Here is a 20,806-nt window from a genome sequence, read left to right on the forward strand (position 1 = left end):
AAAGTTTTTTATACATACATTCAAAGATAAAGAAGGGGATCTATGCTTGACGTCAGAGGATGTAGGTGAGGTATTACATGAGTACTGCCTCTCTATTCACCGAGGAGGAGGACCTGGGGGACAGCGAGATCAGTGTTGAGAATACAGATATGCTGGGGCAATTTGAAATTGAGAAGGAGGTGGTGCTGAGACTCAAGAACATTAAGCTGGATAAATCCCCAGGTTACTGAGGGAGGCAAGAGATGAGATTGCAGTAACCTTGACAAGGATCTTTGTTTCTTCTCTAGCCATAGGTGAGTTCCCAGAGAACTGGAGAGTGGCCAATGTTGTTCCTTTGTTTAAGAAGGGAAGTAGATAGAATACAGGGAACTATTGGCCATGTCTCATTACCTTGAGGTTTTTTTTGAGGTGGTGACAATGAGAATTGATAAAGGTAGGGTGGTGGATGTTGTATACGTGGATTTTAGTAAGGCTTTTGATAAAGTCCCTCCTGGTAGGCCTATCCAGAAAATTAAGACAAATGGGATTCACGGTGACTTAGTCGTATGGATTTGGAACTGGCTTATTCATAGAAGACAGAGGGTTGTGGTGGAAGGTACTGGAGATATTCTGGCTGGACGTCTGTGACCAGTGGAGTTCTGCAGGGATCTGTGCTGGGACCTCTGCTGCTTGTGATGTATATAAATGACCTAGACATAAATGTAGATGGGTTGGTGAGCAAGTTTGCTGATGACACCAAAATTGGAGGAGCTGCAGACCGTGAGGAATGCTGCCAGAAGATACAGCAGGATATAGATCAGCTGAACAAAATGGGCAGAGAAATAGCAGATGTAGTTTAACCCGAGCACATGTGAGGTTGAATATAAGGAGAGATATGCAGTTACTGGCAAGACCCTTAATAGCATTGATGAACAGAGGGATCTTGGAGTCCAATGTCATGGGTCACTAAAGGCAGCAGCACACGTAGATAGGGTGGTAAAGAAGGCGTATGATATGCTTCCTTCATTAATAGGGTCCTGAATATAAGAGTCAGGAAGTCAGGATGCAGCTCTATAAGACTTTGGTTAGGCTGCATTTGGAATATTGTGTGCCGTTCTGGGTGCCCCATTATAGGTAAGATGTGGAGGCTTTGGAGAGGGTATACCAGACTGCTGCCTAGATTAAAGGGTTTCAAGCTACAAGGAGAAATTGGAAAAACGGATTGTTTTTTCTGGAAAATCGGAGTAGGCAGTCAGAACCTTTTTCCCCCAGGTTGGAAATATCCAACACTAGAAGGCATAGCTATAAGGTGAGAGGCAATAAGTTTAATGGAGAAGTATAGGGCAGGTTTTTAATTTTTTTTTTACAAAGAGTGGTGGGGGCCTGGAATGCATTGCCACGGGTGGTGGTGGAGGCAGAAACAATAGTGGTGTTTAACAAGCTTTTAGACAGGCACATGAAAGTGCAGGGGGTAGAGGGGTATGGATCATGTACAGGTGAATAAAATCAGTTTAACTAGGCATCATTTGTGGCTCAAACATTGCGGGCCAAAGAGCCTATTCCTGTGCTGTTCTATGTTCTGATACCCTACAGGTTACCATTGATCAGACACTGAACTGGACCAGGCATATACACAATGTGGCTTCATTCTGTTGGGGAGTAACTTCCCTCCCAACTCCTCAAAGCTTGGCCACCATTTATAAGACTAAAGTCAGAAGTATAATGAAATACACTCCACTTGCCTAATGGAATGTAGCTTCAACAACACTCTAGAACTCTCCTCAAGAGAGCTATGGGAACAAATTCTTAGAATTTTTTTAAAGCAAAAGTAGATAAGCAAAGGGGTGAAAGATTACCAAGTATAGGTAGGAATGTAGAATTGTGCTTACAATCACACTAGCTATAATTTTATTGAATGGCTAAGCTAGCTCAATGAGGTAAGTGGCCTCCGCTTACACCTATAGAATGTTTATATGTTGTCTCTTTTAGCTTCCCACAATATGCCAAATATGTTCAATTCACATTTTGGGTGGCTTGCTCTCCTTCTCCGTTGGCCGCTCTCCAATCCTTTGACCAGAGTATTGACTTTGTTAACTTTAGATTTTAACTTGTCAGTTTGACTTTTCTGACAGATGGATGTTTTCAGCAGTGATCTTTCATTTTAAACTCGATCCCACTGCTCAAGAAAAGGATTCTCATATCAGAGGCAGACATTTGAGATTTCGCTTCAGGACTGCTGGAGCTCTTGCACTGTTGGCTAAGACATGTAGCTGCTTTGATTCTGCATACATTTTTGAAAGTATACAACAGTAGTTAAAGGCCTGCTTCTTGATTCATGACTTTAAACCTACTAAGGCATTGGACGTTTCCACTCATGATAAATCTGTCTTTACTAAAACCTGCGCCTGAAAACTTCATAAAGCTGAAGCTAGCAAGTCTTCATCCTTCATAGAGGAGAAAGATTCAGACGAGATAAAAATATCAACACTGGATGATGTATTGCATGACCTCTGGTTTTCAACACCTATCCTCCATAAACATATCAATTGTTGTTCCACAAGTCCATTCTCCCCATCACAATGTAAAATGGAATGTCTTTGTCAACTAGAAAATTAATGGATTCATGATGAGCAGACGAATTTCAATTTAAATCACACCCATTCATCAACAATATTTTCTGAGCAGAGTTAAAAGAATATATTTTATTCATTATTTTCACGATATTTCTCCTCGGGTACTTGCAAAAAAGTCCAAGATTTTACCCAATTTTTTTTAGTTTTCATGCCAATCGTTGAAGATCAATAACACTAGTTACCATATACAAGCACTGATGCATTTGTTTTTGAACAGCTCGCTTCAATGTGAGACATTTTAACCTCCTTTCAAACATCTCTATGATATCATCAAATCAGTAACCAACAATTAAAGCATTAAGAGGTCAGAATGAACTTTTGAGATATCATGTTCACTTCAAGAGTCGAGTGTCTTATTGTCATATGTACCAAAATGGAACAATGAAATTCTTATTAAGAAAACTGTTACCATGATAAAGTCAAGGTTAAAACTCTTCTCTTGGTGAAAAGTAATTCTCTCTTTTCTGGATTATTCTAATAATTAAAATAGTGAAAAAAATCCTTATACGAGTAAAAACAGCCGACAAATGATTCAGAATCGATAAAGAAATCTGCCTACACAGTCATTTATAGAGTAGACCAATGCCTTTCACAAATTATCACCAAAAACGATCGACAATAATATTACATTGTATTGACAATCTTAATCCATTGGGCCCGAAAGGAACTGAACAGTTCTTGTGCATTAAGCCTTGGAAAGTACACAGTCGAATGGCTATAGTTAGACCAAATATAGAAACTAGATTTAAAATGATAACAATTGATTGCATCACAAAGAATTCAAGATAATTTTATTCACATACAGAGCAGCCACCTTCATCCCAACTCTGTCCCTTTTAGCTTCCCACAATATGCCAAATATGTTCAATTCACATTTTGGGGTGACTTGCTCTCCTTCTCCCTTGGCCGCTCTCCAATCCTTTGACCAGAGTATTGACTTTGTTAACTTTAGATTTTAACTTGTCCTGCCACATCCGCCACATCATACTAAAATATTTGTGTTCAATATTTATTGTTGCAACTCCAAAGAAGATATCCTCTCTTGAATTATACATCGTTGTCTCACTACAGTGGTTAAAGATGGTGAAATAAGTAACTGCAAATGCTGGTTTACAAAAAAAGCCAAAGACAGACACAAAGTACTGGAGTTACTCAGCAGGTCAGGCAGCCTTCCTGGAGAACATGAATAGGTGACGTTTTGGGTCGGGACTCTTCTTCAGACTGAAGTACACCAGCACTGTGTCTCTTTTTTTTGGTTAAAGATGGTATTAGCACATTATCTTATCCAGAGTTGGGGAAGTTCGGGTCGAGACCCTTCTACAGACTGCGGAAGGGTCTCGACCCGAAACGTCATCCATTCCTTCTCTCCAGAGATGCTGCCTGGCCCGCTGAGTTACTTTAGCATTTTTTGCCTACCTTCGATTTATACCAGCATCTGCAGGTTTTTTTCCTATACTTAAAACAAATTACTCTGCAGTGTTTAGAGCAACTTGCTGCTCTTTATATTTTATTTTCAAAAAGGGGAGAAATGGTGGGCGGTTAACAAATACTGTGATTTCCTGAACCAACTTTGATTACAAGAAAAATGTCCTTTAGCAAGGCATTTAAAAAAATATGCATAATAGATTCTCCAGTGAAATTCCTTGACTGATTAGCTGACAGACACAACGTGACAATGGGATTTATGATTAATCTAAACTGGTAGCATTTACACAAATTATTTTGGTTATTTCAACTTCTCCAGGTTTTTGTTATTTTCCAGTATTCACCTGCTATCTTACCCCTTTTAGTCTTACTTTCCTTCCACCATATCACAGACTTTGCCATGTAATGCAAATGTTTTACTGCACGAAAGTCAAAGAAGCCATTATGAGATTGAGAAACAAGAATAAAACTGTTACAGAGACATCAGCCAAGCCTGAGGCTTACCAAAATCAACTGTTTGGAACACCATGAAGAAAGAGAGCACTGGTGAGCTTACTAATCGCAAAGGGAGTGGCAGGCCAAGGATGACCTTCACAGCTGATGACAGAATAATTCTCTCTATAAAAAAGAAAAATCCCCAAACATCTATCCAACAGATCAGAAACACTCTTCAGAAGTCAGGTGTGGATTTGTCAATGACCAATGTCCGCAGAAGACTTCATGAACAGAAATACAGAGGCTGCACTGCAAGATGCAAACCACTGGTTCGCCATGAAAATAGGATGGCCAGATTACAGTTTGCCAAGAAGTACTTAAAAGAGCAACTACAGTTCTGGAAAAAGGTCTTGTGGACAGATGAGATGAAGATTAACATATCAGAGTGATGGCAAGAGTAAAGTATGGAGGAGGGAAGGAACTGCCCAAGATCCAAAGCATCACCTCATCTGTAAAACACAGTTCTGGCCTGGGCATGTATGGCTGCTGAAGGTACTGGCTCACTTATCTTCATTGATGATACAACTGCTGATGGTAGTGGCATAATGAATTCTGAAGTGTCTAAACACATCCTATCTGCTCAAGTTCAAACAAATGCCTCAAAACCCATTGGCCGGTGGTTCATTCTACAACAAGACAATTATCCCAAACATACTGCTAAAGAAACAAAGGAGTTTTTCAAAACTAAAAATTAAGTGGCCAGGTCAATCACCCGATCTGAACCCAATTGATCATGCCTTTTATATGCTGAAGAGAAAATGGAAGGGGACTAGCCCCCAAAACAAGCATAAGTTAAAGATGGCTGCAATACAGGCCTGGCAAAGCATCACCAGAGAAGACACCCAGCAACTGGTGATGTCCATGAATCGCAGACTTCAAGCAGTCATTGCATGCAGAGAATATGCAACAAAATACTAAACATGACTACTTTCATTTACATGACATTGCTGCGTTCCAAAAATTATGGTGCCCTGAAATGGGGGGATTATGTATAAACACTGCTGTAATTTCTACATGGTGAAACCAAAATGTATAAAAATGGCCTTTATTAAAATCTGACAATGTGCACTTTAACCACATGTGATTTTTTTCTATTACATATCTCAAATTGTGGAGTACAAAGGCAAATAAATAAACGATGGATCTTTGTCCCAAACATTATGGAGGGCACTGTAAATAATTTGCTTCAGCTTGTGCATATAAGTTTGCACCAAAACATGATGGCCTCGATAGAATTTTCAGACACATTACCACAGGTCACTAATTATATATCAAAGCACACAGAAGTACAACTGGCTTTTCAAAGTGCAAATGTACAATTTCTTGGCAAGGCAAAGTATTGTAACACTCTTCTAAAGGGCATCTGGTGGCCTTACAAGTGAGACATCTCCTCAATAAATCGGACTTAAAAACCTAGACCAAGATATGGAAAATCTAAACCAATAAATTAGATTCTAATTCTATTTCCTATGCAGCAAGTAATCATTTCTAAAGAAAGTATTGATATAAAATAGAAAATATTAAAATTAAATCTGTTACATCCGTTATGCACAATTTGTTTAGCAGTAAATAAGATTTGTGATGTTCCTTAAAAATTACTTAAGCTCGATTGAGAAGACCTAATGTAGCTAGATTTCTAATGGTCATTATTGCCATGTCAATGACATACTGGTGCAATAGTTATAGAGAAGCATATCTCAGAGAGCAATCTCGAGATTCCAGTTTTAAAGTGTACAGATGACGAAGGCTATTCTGATTTACACCTTCATTATGCTCAGGAGCAAAATCCTCAACATTATTTTCACTGTTTAGTCTGGACAAGTACAAACCCATGCTTTAAATGATAAAATGGGCATTTTAAATGAAATATTGACAAATGCCTTTTTTTTAACATCACGTCTAAATCATTTGTTACCCCATCTCAAAGAAATGAAGCCACCACTTTAATAATACACATTAATAGATAATGCTAGAGTTTACTGTACCTGCATAGTTGTCGGCTCAACCTTTCGCTTCTTCTTCTGATTTTGCTTATTGGTTCTGGGATACACCGTCAGTTGATCAAACCATCTATAAAAGTGATAAAATACTTTCATTATTAAAACATTGTCAGTCAGACGATAACCAAAATAAAAGTGTCAAAAATGTAGACGAAGGCAACATTTGACATTATTTCTAACCATCCTGAACTGTGAATGTATATAGCAGATCAAGAGTAAACAAGATTATATTTTCCATTTGCAATTAAATTCTAATACGTAAAATAGGCTGACATTTGTTTTCATCTCCTGTAAATACTGCATTATAAATTCATATGTCTATAATATTATAAAGATTGCATGTAAATTTGATAGATTGAAATTACACCATCTCTATTGAGGAGCTGCAGCATCACTCAAGAAAAATATGACATCGTTTTTATTTTTGATGTGGATGTATGCACTTTATTGCAGAAGTACATTACGTCCAGCAAACTAGCACCAACAGTTCAAGGAAACAACCAGCCACTGCCAAGCTTTTTCAGGCCAATGAGTGTGAGATCATCCTTGAGCATTAAAAGCCAGCTTGGGCATCAACACTATGTGTGTATAGCCTGGCAAACTGATTATAATACCTATATCATTGATGCTTTTACAAGCAGTCAAAACCAGCATGACTTTATTCAGTCCTTGAACTAACATTGTAACACACGCTGTGGGTTACAAAACATAGAAAAATAGGTGCAGGAGTAGGCCATTCGGCCCTTCGAGCCAGCATCGCCATTCAATATGATCATGGCTGATTATCTAAAATCAGTACCCCGTTCCTGCTTTTTCCCATATCCCTTGATTCCTTTACCCCAAGAGCTAAATCTAACTCTCTCTTGAAAACATCCAGTGAATTGACCTCCATTGCCTTCTGTGGCAGAAAATTCCACAGATTCACAACTCTCTGGGCGAGAAAGGTTTTCCTCATCTCAGTTCGAAATGGCCTACTCCTTATTCTTAAACTGTGACCCTGGTCCTGGACTCTCCCAACATCGGAAACATTTTTCTTGCATCTAGCCTGTCCAATCTTTTTAAAATGTTATATGTTTCATTAAGATCCCCTCTCATCCTTCTAAATTCCAGTGAATACAAGCCCAGTCGATCCATTCTTTCATCATGCAGTGCCCTCCATAATGTTTGGGACAAAGACCATCATTTATTTATTTGCCTCTGTACTCCACAATTTGAGATTTGTAATAGAAAAAACCCCACATGTGCTTAAAGTGCACATTGTCAGGTTTTAATAAAGGCCATTTACATACAATACTCCAGGTGCGGTCTCACCAGGGACCTGTACAACTGCTGTAGGACCTCCTTGCTCCTAAAATCAAATCCTCTCGCAATGAAGGCCAACATGCCATTAGCTTTTCTGCCTGCAGTACCTGCATGCTTACTTTCAGTGACTGATGTACCAGCGCACCCTGGTCTCGTTGCACCTCCCCTTTCCCTAATCTGACATTCAGATAATAATCTGCCTTCCTGTTCTTGAAACTAAAGTGGATAACCTCATATTTATCCACATTATAGTGCATCTGGTATGCATCTGCCCACTCACCCAACTGATCCAAGTCACCCTGCAGCCTCATAGCATTCTCATCGCAGCTCACACTGCCACCCAGCTTTGTGTCATCCGCAGACTTGGAGATATTACATTTATTTCCCTCGTCTAAATCGTTAATATATATTGTAAATAGCTAGGGTCCCACCACCGAGCATTGCGGAACCCCAATAATAACTGCCTGCCATTCTGAAAAGGATCCGTTAATTCCTACTCTTTGCTTCCTGTCTGACAACCAGTTCTCGATCCATGTCAATACCCTACCCCAAAAAAAATGTGCTCTAATTTTGCACACTAATTTCTTGTGTGGGACCTTGTCAAGAGCTTTTTGAAAGTCCAGATACACCACATCCACTGGCTCCCCCTTATCCATTCTACTTGTTACATCCTCAAAAAATTAGTCAAGCATGATTTCCCCTTCATAAATCTATGCTGACTTTGACCGATCCTGTCATTGCTTTCCAAATGCGCTGCGATTACATCTTTAATAATTGACTCAAGCATCTTCCCCGCTACCGATAACAGGCTAACTGGTCTATAATTCCCTGTTTTCTCTCTCCCTCCTTTCTTAAAAAGTGGAGTTACTCTTACCGTTCCCACCGAAATTCCCTGGACCACTCGTCCCTTCCCACCCAAACCACCCCCTCCCCAGGTACTTTCCCCAGCAACCGCAGGAGATACAACACCTGTCCCTTTACCTTCCCCCTCGACTCCATCCGACCCAAACAGTCTTTCCAGGTGAGGTAAAGGTTCACCTGCACCTCCTCCAACCTCATCTACTGTATCCGCTGTTCCAGATGTCAACTTCTCTACATCGGCGAGACCAAGCGCAGGCTCGGCGATCGTTTCGCTGAACACCTCCACTCAGTCTGTCTTAACCGACCTAATCTCCCGGTGGCTCAGCACTTCAACTCCCCCTCCCATTCTCAATCTGACCTTTCTGTCCTGGGCCTCCTCCATTGTCAGAGTGAGGCCCAGCGCAAATTGGAGGAACATCACCTCATATTTTGCTTGGGTAGTTTACACCCTAGTGGTATGAACATTGACTTCTCCAACTTCAGATAGTCACTGCTTTCTCTCTCTATCCCCTCCCCTTCCCAGTTCTCCCACTAGACTTCCTGTCTCCAACTACATTCTATCTTTGTCCCGCCCCCTCCCGACACCAGTCTGAAGAAGGGTCTCGACCCAAAACATCACCCATACCTTCTCTCCTGAGATGCTGCTTGACCCGGTGAGTTGCTCCAGCATTTTGAGTTCCACCTTCGATTTAAACCAGCATCTGCAGTTTTTTTCCTATACATTAGCTACCCTCCAGTCCACAGGAACATTGGAAAATGATCACCAACGCATCCATGATTTCACCCACTTTACTCCAGGATGCAGACCATCAGGCCTTGGGGATTTTATCTGCCTTCAGTCCCAGCAACATTTCCTGACTAATATGGAATCCCTTCAGTTCTTCCCTCCCACTATCCTCAGTCCCCTTGTATTTCGGGGAGATTATTTGTCTTCCTTAGTGAAGACAGAGCCAACGTACTCGTTTAACTGTTCTGCCATTTCCTTGTTTCCCATTATAAATTCACCTGTCTCTGATTGTAAGGGACCTACATTTGTCTTCACTAATCTTTTCCTTTTTACATATCTAAGGAAACTTTTACAGTCAGATTTTATATTACCTGCAAGGTTTCTTTCATGCTCTTCCCCCCCCCCTCTTAATTAACCCCTTTGTCCTCCTCTGTTGCATTCTAAATTTCTCCCAGTCTTCCAGTTTGCTGCTTCCTCTGGCCAATTTATATGCCTCTTCCTTGGATTTAATACAATCCTTGATTTCCCTCGTTAGCCACGGTTGCCGCCTTCCCCATTTTATTTTTTCGCCAGACAGGGATGAACAATTTTTGGAGTTCATTCATGCGATCTTTAAATCTTTGCCATTGCTTCTCCACCCTCAACCCTTTCAAAGGTTTCAAATGTCTTTTATAATCACGTGTACCAATTAAGGTACAGTGATATGCAAATTTAATTATAATTTCCCAGTCTATCCTAGCCAATTCCCATCTTATACCTCCAAAGTCTCCTTTATTCAAGTTCAGGACCCCAGTCTCTGAATAAACCATGTCACTCTCCATCCTAATGCAGAATTCCACCATATTATGGTCACTGTTGCCCAAGGGGCTTTGCACAACAAGATCGTTAACTAACCCGTCCTCATTACACAATACCCAGTCTAGGATGGCCTGCCCTCTCGTTGGATCCTCCACATATTGGCTTAAAAAACCATCTCATATACATTCCAGGAAATCCTCGTCCTCAGCGCTGTTACCAATTTGGTTGGCCCAATCCATATGTAGATTAAAGTCACCCATAATAACCCATGTACCTTTGCGACACGCATCCCTAATTTCCTGCTTGATGCTATCCCCAACCTCCCTACCTACTGCTGTTTGCTGGTCTGTTTACAACTCCAACAAGCGTTTTCTGCCCTTGGCTATTTCGCAGATCTACCCAGACCGATTCTACAGCATTCAAGCTAATGTCTCTCCTTACTATTGCATTAATCTCCTCTTTAACCAGCAATACCACCCCACCACCTCTTCCTTTCTGTCTATCCTTCCTGAATATTGAATACCCCTGCATGTTTACCTCCCAGCATTAGTCACCCAGGAGCCATGTCTCTGTAATTCCAACTATATCATATCCCTTAACTACTAACTGCGCATTCAATTCATCCACCTTATTACGAATGCTCCTTGCAGTAAGGCACAAAGCTTTCAGGTTTGTTTTTCTTTTGCATGAGGTATGAGGCCTCTCTCCATTTCACAGGTGGGAAAATATCTAATGTATAAACTAAAACTAGAATAGTAGCTTATTAGTTTCTGCAGGTCATGACAACCAAAAGATGTGTGTAAAAGAATGAGGGACTATGGAGAGTAAACCTCTCACATGAACAGTTTTCATTTCATCATTCAGAAAAAATACTTGTCAGTAGAAATACAACTTGGAAGTCTTCGCTCCATTTGGATAATTCAAATAATTTTAGCAAAATTCCTATTTCAGCACAGGAAAATTAGTTTAGGAATAATCTGTTAAGTAATTTAAGTTGGAAATGCCTGTTGAGGAAGATCTGTGAATCTTGGTAAGAATGCCCAAGCGAAAGCATCTTATATCAAGGCTATTTTTTTCTGAAGACATTCTAAGAATCCACATAGGATCTTCTAAAGAACTAAATTAAGTTCGCTACAGGGAAATGGAGAATTTAATGTGAACTTTTCCATAACAGGATACCAATGGCTGATTCTCAGGTGATCTAAACAAAAATAGGTCAACGGCTTAAATAATCTTCGACATAAAAAAAATATTTTGATAAAATGGTGAAATGTTGTACTTCTTCAGAAAATGTGGGGCATCCATGAAACATGAGTAAGTTATTTAAATTGCTGCAGGAACTGCTTGTATTTAACACAAGCTCTCTTTTTGAAGACACTAGAAACTGAAGATGCTGGAATCTTGAGAAAAACATGTAAGTGCTGGAGCAAATCAGTGGGGCAGGCAGCATTTGCAGATCTCCAATCTTTGCCAAAGCCTGGTGGATCTCCCAGTTGCTAACCATTAACTCCTCACCCTATACCAACCTTTCTGTCCTTGGACTCCTCCATTCCCAGAGTGGGACCACACGTAAACTGGATCAAAACCTCATATTCCACGTTTGTAGTAGAGAATCCAATGATATGAATTCTCCAATTTTAAGTAATACCCTTCCCCTTTCTCTTTCCCGTGTCCAACCCCCTCACATTCTTCCGACCCTCCCATCCCCAGTCACCCTGTTCTCCTCCTCCCCACTCATCTCCCATCCACATGTACACATTTCCCTTTAAACCCTATTTTTCCCCCCCTCTTGTCCTCTTCGGCTGGCTCTACATGTCACTGCTCTCTTCTCTCCTTAAAATACACCACTGTCTCCTTTTTCCCCTCTAGTCTTTGTCACTTACTTTACCCATCTGCCAAACAAACATTCCCCTCACCAGTAGCCACCCTTCACTTACCAGACTGTCCTGCCCCCATCTCTCTTTTCCACCTTTCTCCCCCTGACTCCATCAGATTGAAGATGGATTCTGATCAAAAACATCTCCTGTCCTTTCCCTCCACAGATGCTGCCTGATCTGATTAGTTCCTCCAGCACTTGGCATTTAGCTCTATTATTGAATGTTACTTGGGAAAATGTCGCTAAGGAAGGAAGGAAGATGTTTAGTTAAGTTTAGAGACACAGCATGAAAGCAGGTCCTTCGGCTCACAGAATCCACGCTGACCATGGATCCCCCATTCACACGCATTCTATGTTACACCACTTTCTCAACAATTCCCAATAAACTTGGAACAATTTTAGAGGCCAATTAACCCAAAAACCCACACATATTTGGGATGAGGGAGGAACCCAGAGGATAAATTTGAATTTCAAAGCCACACAAAGTCAAGATGAAGTTTGAATTGAGTATTTGTTGCTCTCACAAAATTATTTTTGAAAACTTCATCCTATTTGCTTTTATTAATTAAAACAGAGGCAAAACATGCATTTATGTGGAAAAAAAATTATAGTAATTGAGATGTACCGCAATGGAAACAGACTCTTTGACCCCACTCGTCCATATCGACTAAGTTGCTTAACTGAGCTTGTCCCACTTGCATGCGCTGGCCTGTATCCTTCCACATCTTTCCTGTTCATGTACCTGCCTAATTGTCTTTTAAATGTTTAAATTGTACCCCACATCTACCATTTGTACCCCATATCTATCTGTATAGATGACATAAGGGGCAAAGATTTTACACAGATAGTGGCAACTGTCTGAAACACGTTGACAGCGGTGGTGGTGGTGGTGGCAGATAAGATATGGGCATTGAAGAGGCTTTTAGGAAGGCACTGGGTATGCGGGCAATGGAAGGATTTGGATCATTTGTAGACAGAGAAGACTTGTTTAACTTGGCATCATCTTCAGCACGGACATTGTGGGCCAAATGGCCTGTTCATGTACTGTACGGTTCTGTGTACACAGTACTCCAAATGCAACCTTACAAACATTCCGTACAGCTACAACATAATGTCCCAACCCCTGTACCAAAAGGAATGACCGCAATGCGAGTGATCCTTGAATATATTAGCTGCTTTCCCGAGGCAGCATGTATAGATTGAGTTGATGGCGTGGGAATGGGGGGGCTATTTTCCATGATGGACTGAGCTCTGTTCACAACTCTGCAATATATGGTCTTGGGCAGGGCAGTTGCCAAGCAACGTCATGATACACCTCGATGGAATGCTTTCTATGGTGCATCTATAGAAATTGGAGATGTGCCGATACATGCCGGATACATATGCCTAACTTTCCATTATTGCTAATCATGCTTCATTCATTGAAAAAGTTTCCGTGCTCTGCATTACCATACTTAACCTTCAGATTTATCACAAATCTTTAATGTTATTTTCCCCTCAAAATATCATTACTGCTATTTATAATAATTACCAACTATCAGCCAAATTTCTTATTCTCCTAACGCTGAGATGTGTCATTTGTTCCAACTAGTGTTTATGCTGCATTAAGCCTCTTCTCATGCTTCTTCTGTAACCTTTTATACTTTTCTCCCTCATAAGCTTGTCTAGTCGCCATTTAAATATTGTACTATTTTCCTTAAATATTGCCTGCCGTAATAGAAAGCTTCAACTTTATCATAAGAAAATAACTGCAGATGCTGGTACAAATTAAAGGTATTTATTCACAAAATGCTGGAGTAACTCAGCAGGTCAGGCAGCATCTCGGGAGAGAAGGAATGGGTGACGTTTCGGGTCGAAGAAGTCTGAAGAAGGGTCTCGACCCGAAACGTCACCCATTCCTTGTCTCCTGAGATGCTGCCTGACCTGCTGAGTTACTCCAGCATTTTGTGAATAAATACCTTCAACTTTATCACCACTCTTTGCGAAAATAGGGAAAGCTGAAGAAACCTTTTGTATTTCTTCGGACTACCTAACATTAACGATTTCTACTTATGCTCTCTCCCGCAAGTGCAATCATTCTCTCTATATTCCCTCTATTACAATGTAGCATTTTGAAAACAACCCCCATCAATTTTCTTTTATCAAGAGAAAGTGAACCTCACTTTTCATCCTTTCCTGGAATACGAGTACCTTGCAATTCTGAATTCATCCTTACAAATCTTTTCTGGCAGGTTTCCACTTCCCATTCCACCTCACCCTTTTGAACAATTATCTTGCCTGCTCTAACCTGTAAGTTAATGAAACACTGTGATGGTTTTTAATTTTACATTAGAAATTTTTCAACCCAGGAAACAGATGTTGGCTTGCTACATACCGTGGCACTTGCTCAAAGGATAATTAAGTTCAGGTTGAATAGAGAGCTTTCTCTGGGTTTTGATTAACTAACTATCATCTTTAACATGAAACATTGTTACAAGTAAAAGAATACATTGTGATATCAGGCTGCGAATTAATCTAATTTATTGAATAGTGCCTCTAAACCTATTTTAAAGTACTGCTGGTCACCAATTATGATCTAATCAAGTTTTGAACCAGTTTCAACATAACTTCCCCATCTATCAATTATATTCCTCAGGGAATAAAGACAAGCACTTGGGTAGTAATCTGTGGCACAATTTATAGTTTTAGTCTTCCTGTCTCCAACTACATTCTATCTTTGTCCCACCCCCTCCCCTGACATCAGTCTGAAGGGTCTCGACTCGAAACGTCACCCATTCCTTCTCTCCCGAGATGCTGCCTGACACCCTGAGTTACTCCAGCATTTTGTGTCTACCTTCAATTTTAACCAGCATCTGCAGTTTTTTTGCTGCACAATTTATAGTAACAGGTCTATTTGTACTCCAAGATCCTTCGTTTTTCCAATGCACCTACTACTGTAAGTGTAATACAGATGCTCCCCGCCTTACGATGCATCGACACGATATTTTAGACTTTGCGATGGTGCAAACGGCAGCGACCCGCAGCTAACTTCATGTGTATTCAATGCATTTCGACTTTCGATACTTTCGGTTTCCGATGGGTTTCTCGGAACGAAACCCGTTTGTAACTTGAGGAGCACCTGTACAGTCTTGTTCCACATACTATGACCCCCCTGTCCGTAACAAAATGTACAACATGCATTTATTTTTGTTCGGCTCAACTACAAATATATGTCCTCCTGGAACCTATTACAACCCTGCAATATATTCATTCCTCTAATTAGAGAATATACCTCAAATTTGGTATGAACCACAAATTTATGAATTTTATTTTTGATGACAAAATTGATAATATAAATTCTGACCAGCAGTGTAGAACATTGTGGAAAACCACCATCCAATAAAGCCAATCTGCACCCTTTTTCTGTTGACTTGAAACCTGCTAGCAATCTGCTGCTTTTCTCAAGATTCTGCATTTGATCTTTTTATTAGGTATCATGCAGACACAATCAAGGACCTTTTGAAAATCTCGATAAACTATATCTACCCGATTGACAGCGTCTATTCTCTGTTATATCTTCAAATGATTCAATAAAGTTGAACATTTTTTTTTCCAATTGAAATTAATGCTGACCATTCACTGGACTGAGGCATAAGACTAAAGTTTTCAGTTTCTCACCAAGTAACAATGGCTGCAATACACATCACTCGGTCGCGGGGCCTTCCATCGCCCGGCTCGGCCGCGAGACGTTTCAGCGCCCGGTGCGACTCGGCCGCGGGGACTTCCATCCCCTTGCGGGGACTGTGCGGGTCGGTCGGGGACGAGCTGTCTGTCCGTGGGCGTGGGGAAGAGAGTGGAAGTTTTGTTGCCTCCATCACAGTGAGGGGGTGTTTGGAGTCACTGTGATGGACGTTTGTGTTGGGGTTATGTGTCTTGTGTTCTTTTTTTGTGTATGACTGCTATGTAGTTTCGTTCGGTACCTTGGTACCGAATGACAAATAAAGCTCTGTTGAACTGTTGTTGAACTTGATCTTGATGATCCATTTTAATTCCTAGAGATTGTCAGACACTCCCTCCAGCAAATCTTATTTTCCACTGCTCTCATTGACAGACAGTCAATGACCTCATGCAAGCATTAAAGGCACTACCATCTTGCCAACAAAATTTTAATTTGACAGGCAATGCTGACACCTGAATTTTCTTTATTAAATAATGAGGCAATAAAGAATGTCCAATTGCAAGTTTTTCCACTGTGGCATATTTTATAAATATTGGAAAATATTTTACATTATAAATTTTAATACACAGAATGTAACTAAACAATATTAAATCCAATTAGATAATTTAATCATTTCATAATGTCTCATGTGTAATCAAAATCTTTTTAGAGGTTTGGAATCAATTTTGTTTCACCAATTTATATATATTTATATTTCCAAGGATACTTCCAAGAATATATTTCCAAAAATATACTTCCAAGGATGTTGCTACAAATGGTATCCCTTCAAAATATTGATGTATTATTAATCCTACAAACAAAAACAAGGGCAACTCAATGACGATGCAAGGCAGATGGCAAAAAACAGCCCCTCGGTTAGCTATGTTTTCAGTATTGACATTATCCAGTGAGCTAGACTTTGCTACAGGAGATTATGATAAATCAGTGGTTAAGAACTGTGCTGGGGGTGGGGAGTGTGATGCCAAAGATAAAGACTGGTACCACCCTGCCATCTCTTTATTTAAACTCACAAGCACCAGCCTAAGTAAACAAATTAGCTGCTAATTTCAAGGAACTCTTTCATACTGTCAGGTCAATAAATAGGTGTCTCAAAGTGTAACTGTGTCAGTGCCCTGTACCCATCCCCAGCCAGGAAGTCACTAAACTTCAAGGAATATAGATCCAAACTGTGCAGCCTATCTTGATAGGACAACACTCAACTATGCTCAGCAATTCAGAAAAATCATGGTTGATCTGTTGTTTAGTCTCAACAGCACTTTCCTACCCAATCTATAACCCTTGATCCCCCTATCTTCCAAAAATTTCAATCATAAATGAGGTGATATCATCCACTGCACTGCGGGATGAGGAATTCCGAAGAGTCACAACCGTGACAGAGAAATTCTTACAACTCTCAATGAAATTAACCACACAGAGCATATGTCAATTCTGTTTGACAAGCATGTGAGTGAGGTCAAAAAAAGAGGAAAAGAGCTGAGCACTTGTGCGAGGCGTACAGCGGGGGTGAAAAAAAATGGACATTTTTTGAAAATCTACACACAAAATTACGAGTTTCAAGCCTCTTTTAGTGTTCCAGGGAACCCCGGTTGAGAAACGCTGCTGTACATCGTTTATTTTAATTTTTTTCCCTTCTTTTTTTCGATCCGATTTTTCCTTTGGTAAACGCGATTTTGACAAAGTGAAAAATGCGGAAATCATGCAAAAAGCGTGGAAAATGGATTTTTAAAATGTGGAAATCCACGGAAACGTGGAAACTTCACATGCCTAATTTGATCTTTCTTCATTAAACCAACCTCCCCATCATAGGAAGTAATCTTTTGCTGGACCACCTCAAGGCAAGTATAACTTTTCTTAAGTAAAGATAGCAAAACTGTGCACTGCACCCCATGTTATGCTGCCGCACCCGCTGAGTTACTCCAGCATTGTGTACCTTACTCATCTACACCACCTCTCGCAATCGAGACCAACACTCAATTTCCTTTAGTCATAGAGTGATACAGTGTGGAAATAGGCCTTTCTGCCCACACCGCCAAAATGTCCCAGCTACACTAGTCCCACCTGCCTGCGTTTGGTCCATATCCCTACAAAGTTGTCCTATCCATGTACCTGTCCAACTGTTTCTTAAATATTGGGATAGTCCTAACCTCAACTACCTACTCTGGCAGCTTGTTCCATACAATCACCACCCTTTGTGTGAAAAAGCTACCCCTCAGATTTCTGTTAAATCATTTTCCCTTCACCTTGAACCTATGTCCTCTGGTCCTCGGTTCTGTGCAACTACCCAAACTATTCCTCTCATGATCATATACACCTCAACAAGATCACCCCCCATCCTCCTGCACTCCATGGAATAGAGACCCAGCCTACTCAACCTCTCCGTATAGCTCAGACCCTCTAGTCCTGGTATCATATCATATCATATATATACAGCCGGAAACAGGCCTTTTCGGCCCTCCAAGTCCGTGCCGCCCAGCGATCCCCGTACATTAACACTATCCTACACCCACTAGGGACAATTTTTACATTTACCCAGCCAATTAACCTACATACCTGTACGTCTTTGGAGTGTGGGAGGAAACCGAAGATCTCGGAGAAAACCCACGCAGGTCACGGGGAGAACGTACAAACTCCTTACAGTGCAGCACCCGTAGTCAGGATCGAACCTGAGTCTCCAGCGCTGCATTCGCTGTAAAGCAGCAACTCTACCGCTGCGCTACCGTAATATCCTCGGAAATTGACTTTATTGACTCTTTCAGTATCCTTTCATTCCTGTATATCCCAAATTAATCCAAACTCCAACTAGTATTCTCACACAATTAAAATATGACTTTTTCAATCCTTCCAACCAACTGGAAACTCACATTTCCTCACTCTATTCTCAATTTTTGACCTCCCAATAGCTTTCCACATTCATTTACAGACTTTTTCTATTCTACTTACAGTGAACCTTCCTATTAATCCTGACATCCTTAAACTTTGATACATTAGACAGTACTATCTAAAGTATTGTTAATATAGATTGTAAAGAGCTGAGGCCTCAATGATCCAACAAACCACATTGATAATGACTCAACAACTTGAAATTGACAACATTATAATGATCTGTTTCTCCCTACCATTTGTTTTCTGTTAACCAATCTGGTGTACATTTCTGACAATATCATGAACTGTTATGATACTGAGTATTTATGGGGTATCTAACTAAATGTCTTTTGGAAATCCAAATACATGATATCTACTACCTTGCCGTGCTGTATGCATTACATGTACAAAGGAAGGGTGTCAGGGGTTATGGGGAGAAAGCAGGAGAACAGGGGTAGGAGGAAGAGATAGATCAGCCATGATTGAAAGGCGCAGTAGACTTGATGGGCCAAATGGTCTAATTCTGTTCCTATTACTTATGACCTTGTCCCAAATAAATTTGTTAAATACTGTTTTCCTATCATTCAACGTATCTGCCTAAACAAGTCATACTTTTCTAACTATTCTGTTTGAACTTCCCAAATAATGGATTTTCTTCGCAATTGTTATTTGACCAAATGACCCCATGGTTCTTTTCTGGGGTCAAATGACCCCATTATCTTTTCCCCTCATTTCTCAGGTAGGCATTTACATTTCCTATTTTCCAATCCTAAAATTCAAAGAGCCAAACAATGCTTCCACTACCTCTATTGTCAAATCCTTTACTGAATGTCATCAGTCTTTATCCTGCTGATCAGCCTAGTGCTTTGTCTTTAATGTTAGACAATAGACAATAGACAATAGACAATAGGTGCAGGAGTAGGCCATTCAGCCCTTCGAGCCAGCACCGCCATTCAATGCGATCATGGCTGATCACTCTCAATCAGTACCCCGTTCCTGCCTTCTCCCCATACCCCCTCACTCCGCTATCCTTAAGAGCTCTATCCAGCTTTCTCTTGAAAGCATCCAACGAACTGGCCTCCACTGCCTTCTGAGGCAGAGAATTCCACACCTTCACCACCCTCTGACTGAAAAAGTTCTTCCTCATCTCCGTTCTAAATGGCCTACCCCTTATTCTTAAACTGTGGCCCCTTGTTCTGGACTCCCCCAACATTGGGAACATGTTATCTGCCTCTAATGTGTCCAATCCCCTAATTATCTTATATGTTTCAATAAGATCCCCCCTCATCCTTCTAAATTCCAGTGTATACAAGCCCAATCGCTCCAGCCTTTCAACATACGACAGTCCCGCCATTCCGGGAATTAACCTAGTGAACCTACGCTGCATGCCCTCCATAGCAAGAATATCCTTCCTCAAATTTGGAGACCAAAACTGCACACAGTACTCCAGGTGCGGTCTCACCAGGGCCCGGTACAACTGTAGAAGGACCTCTTTGCTCCTAGACTCAACTCCTCTTGTTACGAAGGCCAACATTCCATTGGCTTTCTTCACTGCCTGCTGTACCTGCATGCTTCCTTTCATTGACTGATGCACTAGGACACCCAGATCTCGTTGAACTCCCCCTCCTCCTAACTTGACACCATTCAGATAATAATCTGCCTTTCTATTCTTACTTCCAAAGTGAATAACCTCACACTTATCTACATTAAACTGCATCTGCCATGTATCTGCCCACTCACACAACCTGTCCAAGTCACCCTGCAGCCTTATTGCATCTTCCTCACAATTCACACTACCCCCCAACTTAGTATCATCTGCAAATTTGCTAATGGTACTTTTAATCCCTTCGTCTAAGTCATTAATGTATATCGTAAATAGCTGGGGTCCCAGCACCGAACCTTGCGGTACCCCACTGGTCACTGCCTGCCATTCCGAAAGGAACCCATTTATCCCCACTCTTTGCTTTCTGTCTGTCAACCAATTTTCTATCCATGTCAGTACCCTACCCCCAATACCATGTGCCCTAATTTTGCCCACTAATCTCCTATGTGGGACCTTGTCGAAGGCTTTCTGAAAGTCGAGGTACACCACATCCACTGACTCTCCCTTGTCAATTTTCCTAGTTACAT

At 40.8% G+C, this 20,806-nt stretch overlaps 1 protein-coding gene across 3 annotated transcripts in view; it reads right to left on the reverse strand.

Annotated features, from left to right (window-relative positions):
• The window catches only part of LOC144594525 (uncharacterized), a 208,110-nt gene that overhangs the window by 113,373 nt on the left and 73,931 nt on the right, over positions 1–20,806 (reverse strand). For all 3 annotated transcript variants that reach the window (XM_078401186.1, XM_078401183.1, XM_078401184.1), the window contains exon 5: positions 6,518–6,602. In XM_078401186.1, the coding sequence (XP_078257312.1) occupies positions 6,518–6,602 (85 nt within the window). The remainder of the gene's footprint in view (positions 1–6,517; positions 6,603–20,806) is intronic.

The sequence above is a fragment of the Rhinoraja longicauda genome, chromosome 6 (genome assembly GCF_053455715.1).
Source record: "Rhinoraja longicauda isolate Sanriku21f chromosome 6, sRhiLon1.1, whole genome shotgun sequence".
Classification (NCBI taxonomy): domain Eukaryota; kingdom Metazoa; phylum Chordata; class Chondrichthyes; order Rajiformes; family Arhynchobatidae; genus Rhinoraja; species Rhinoraja longicauda.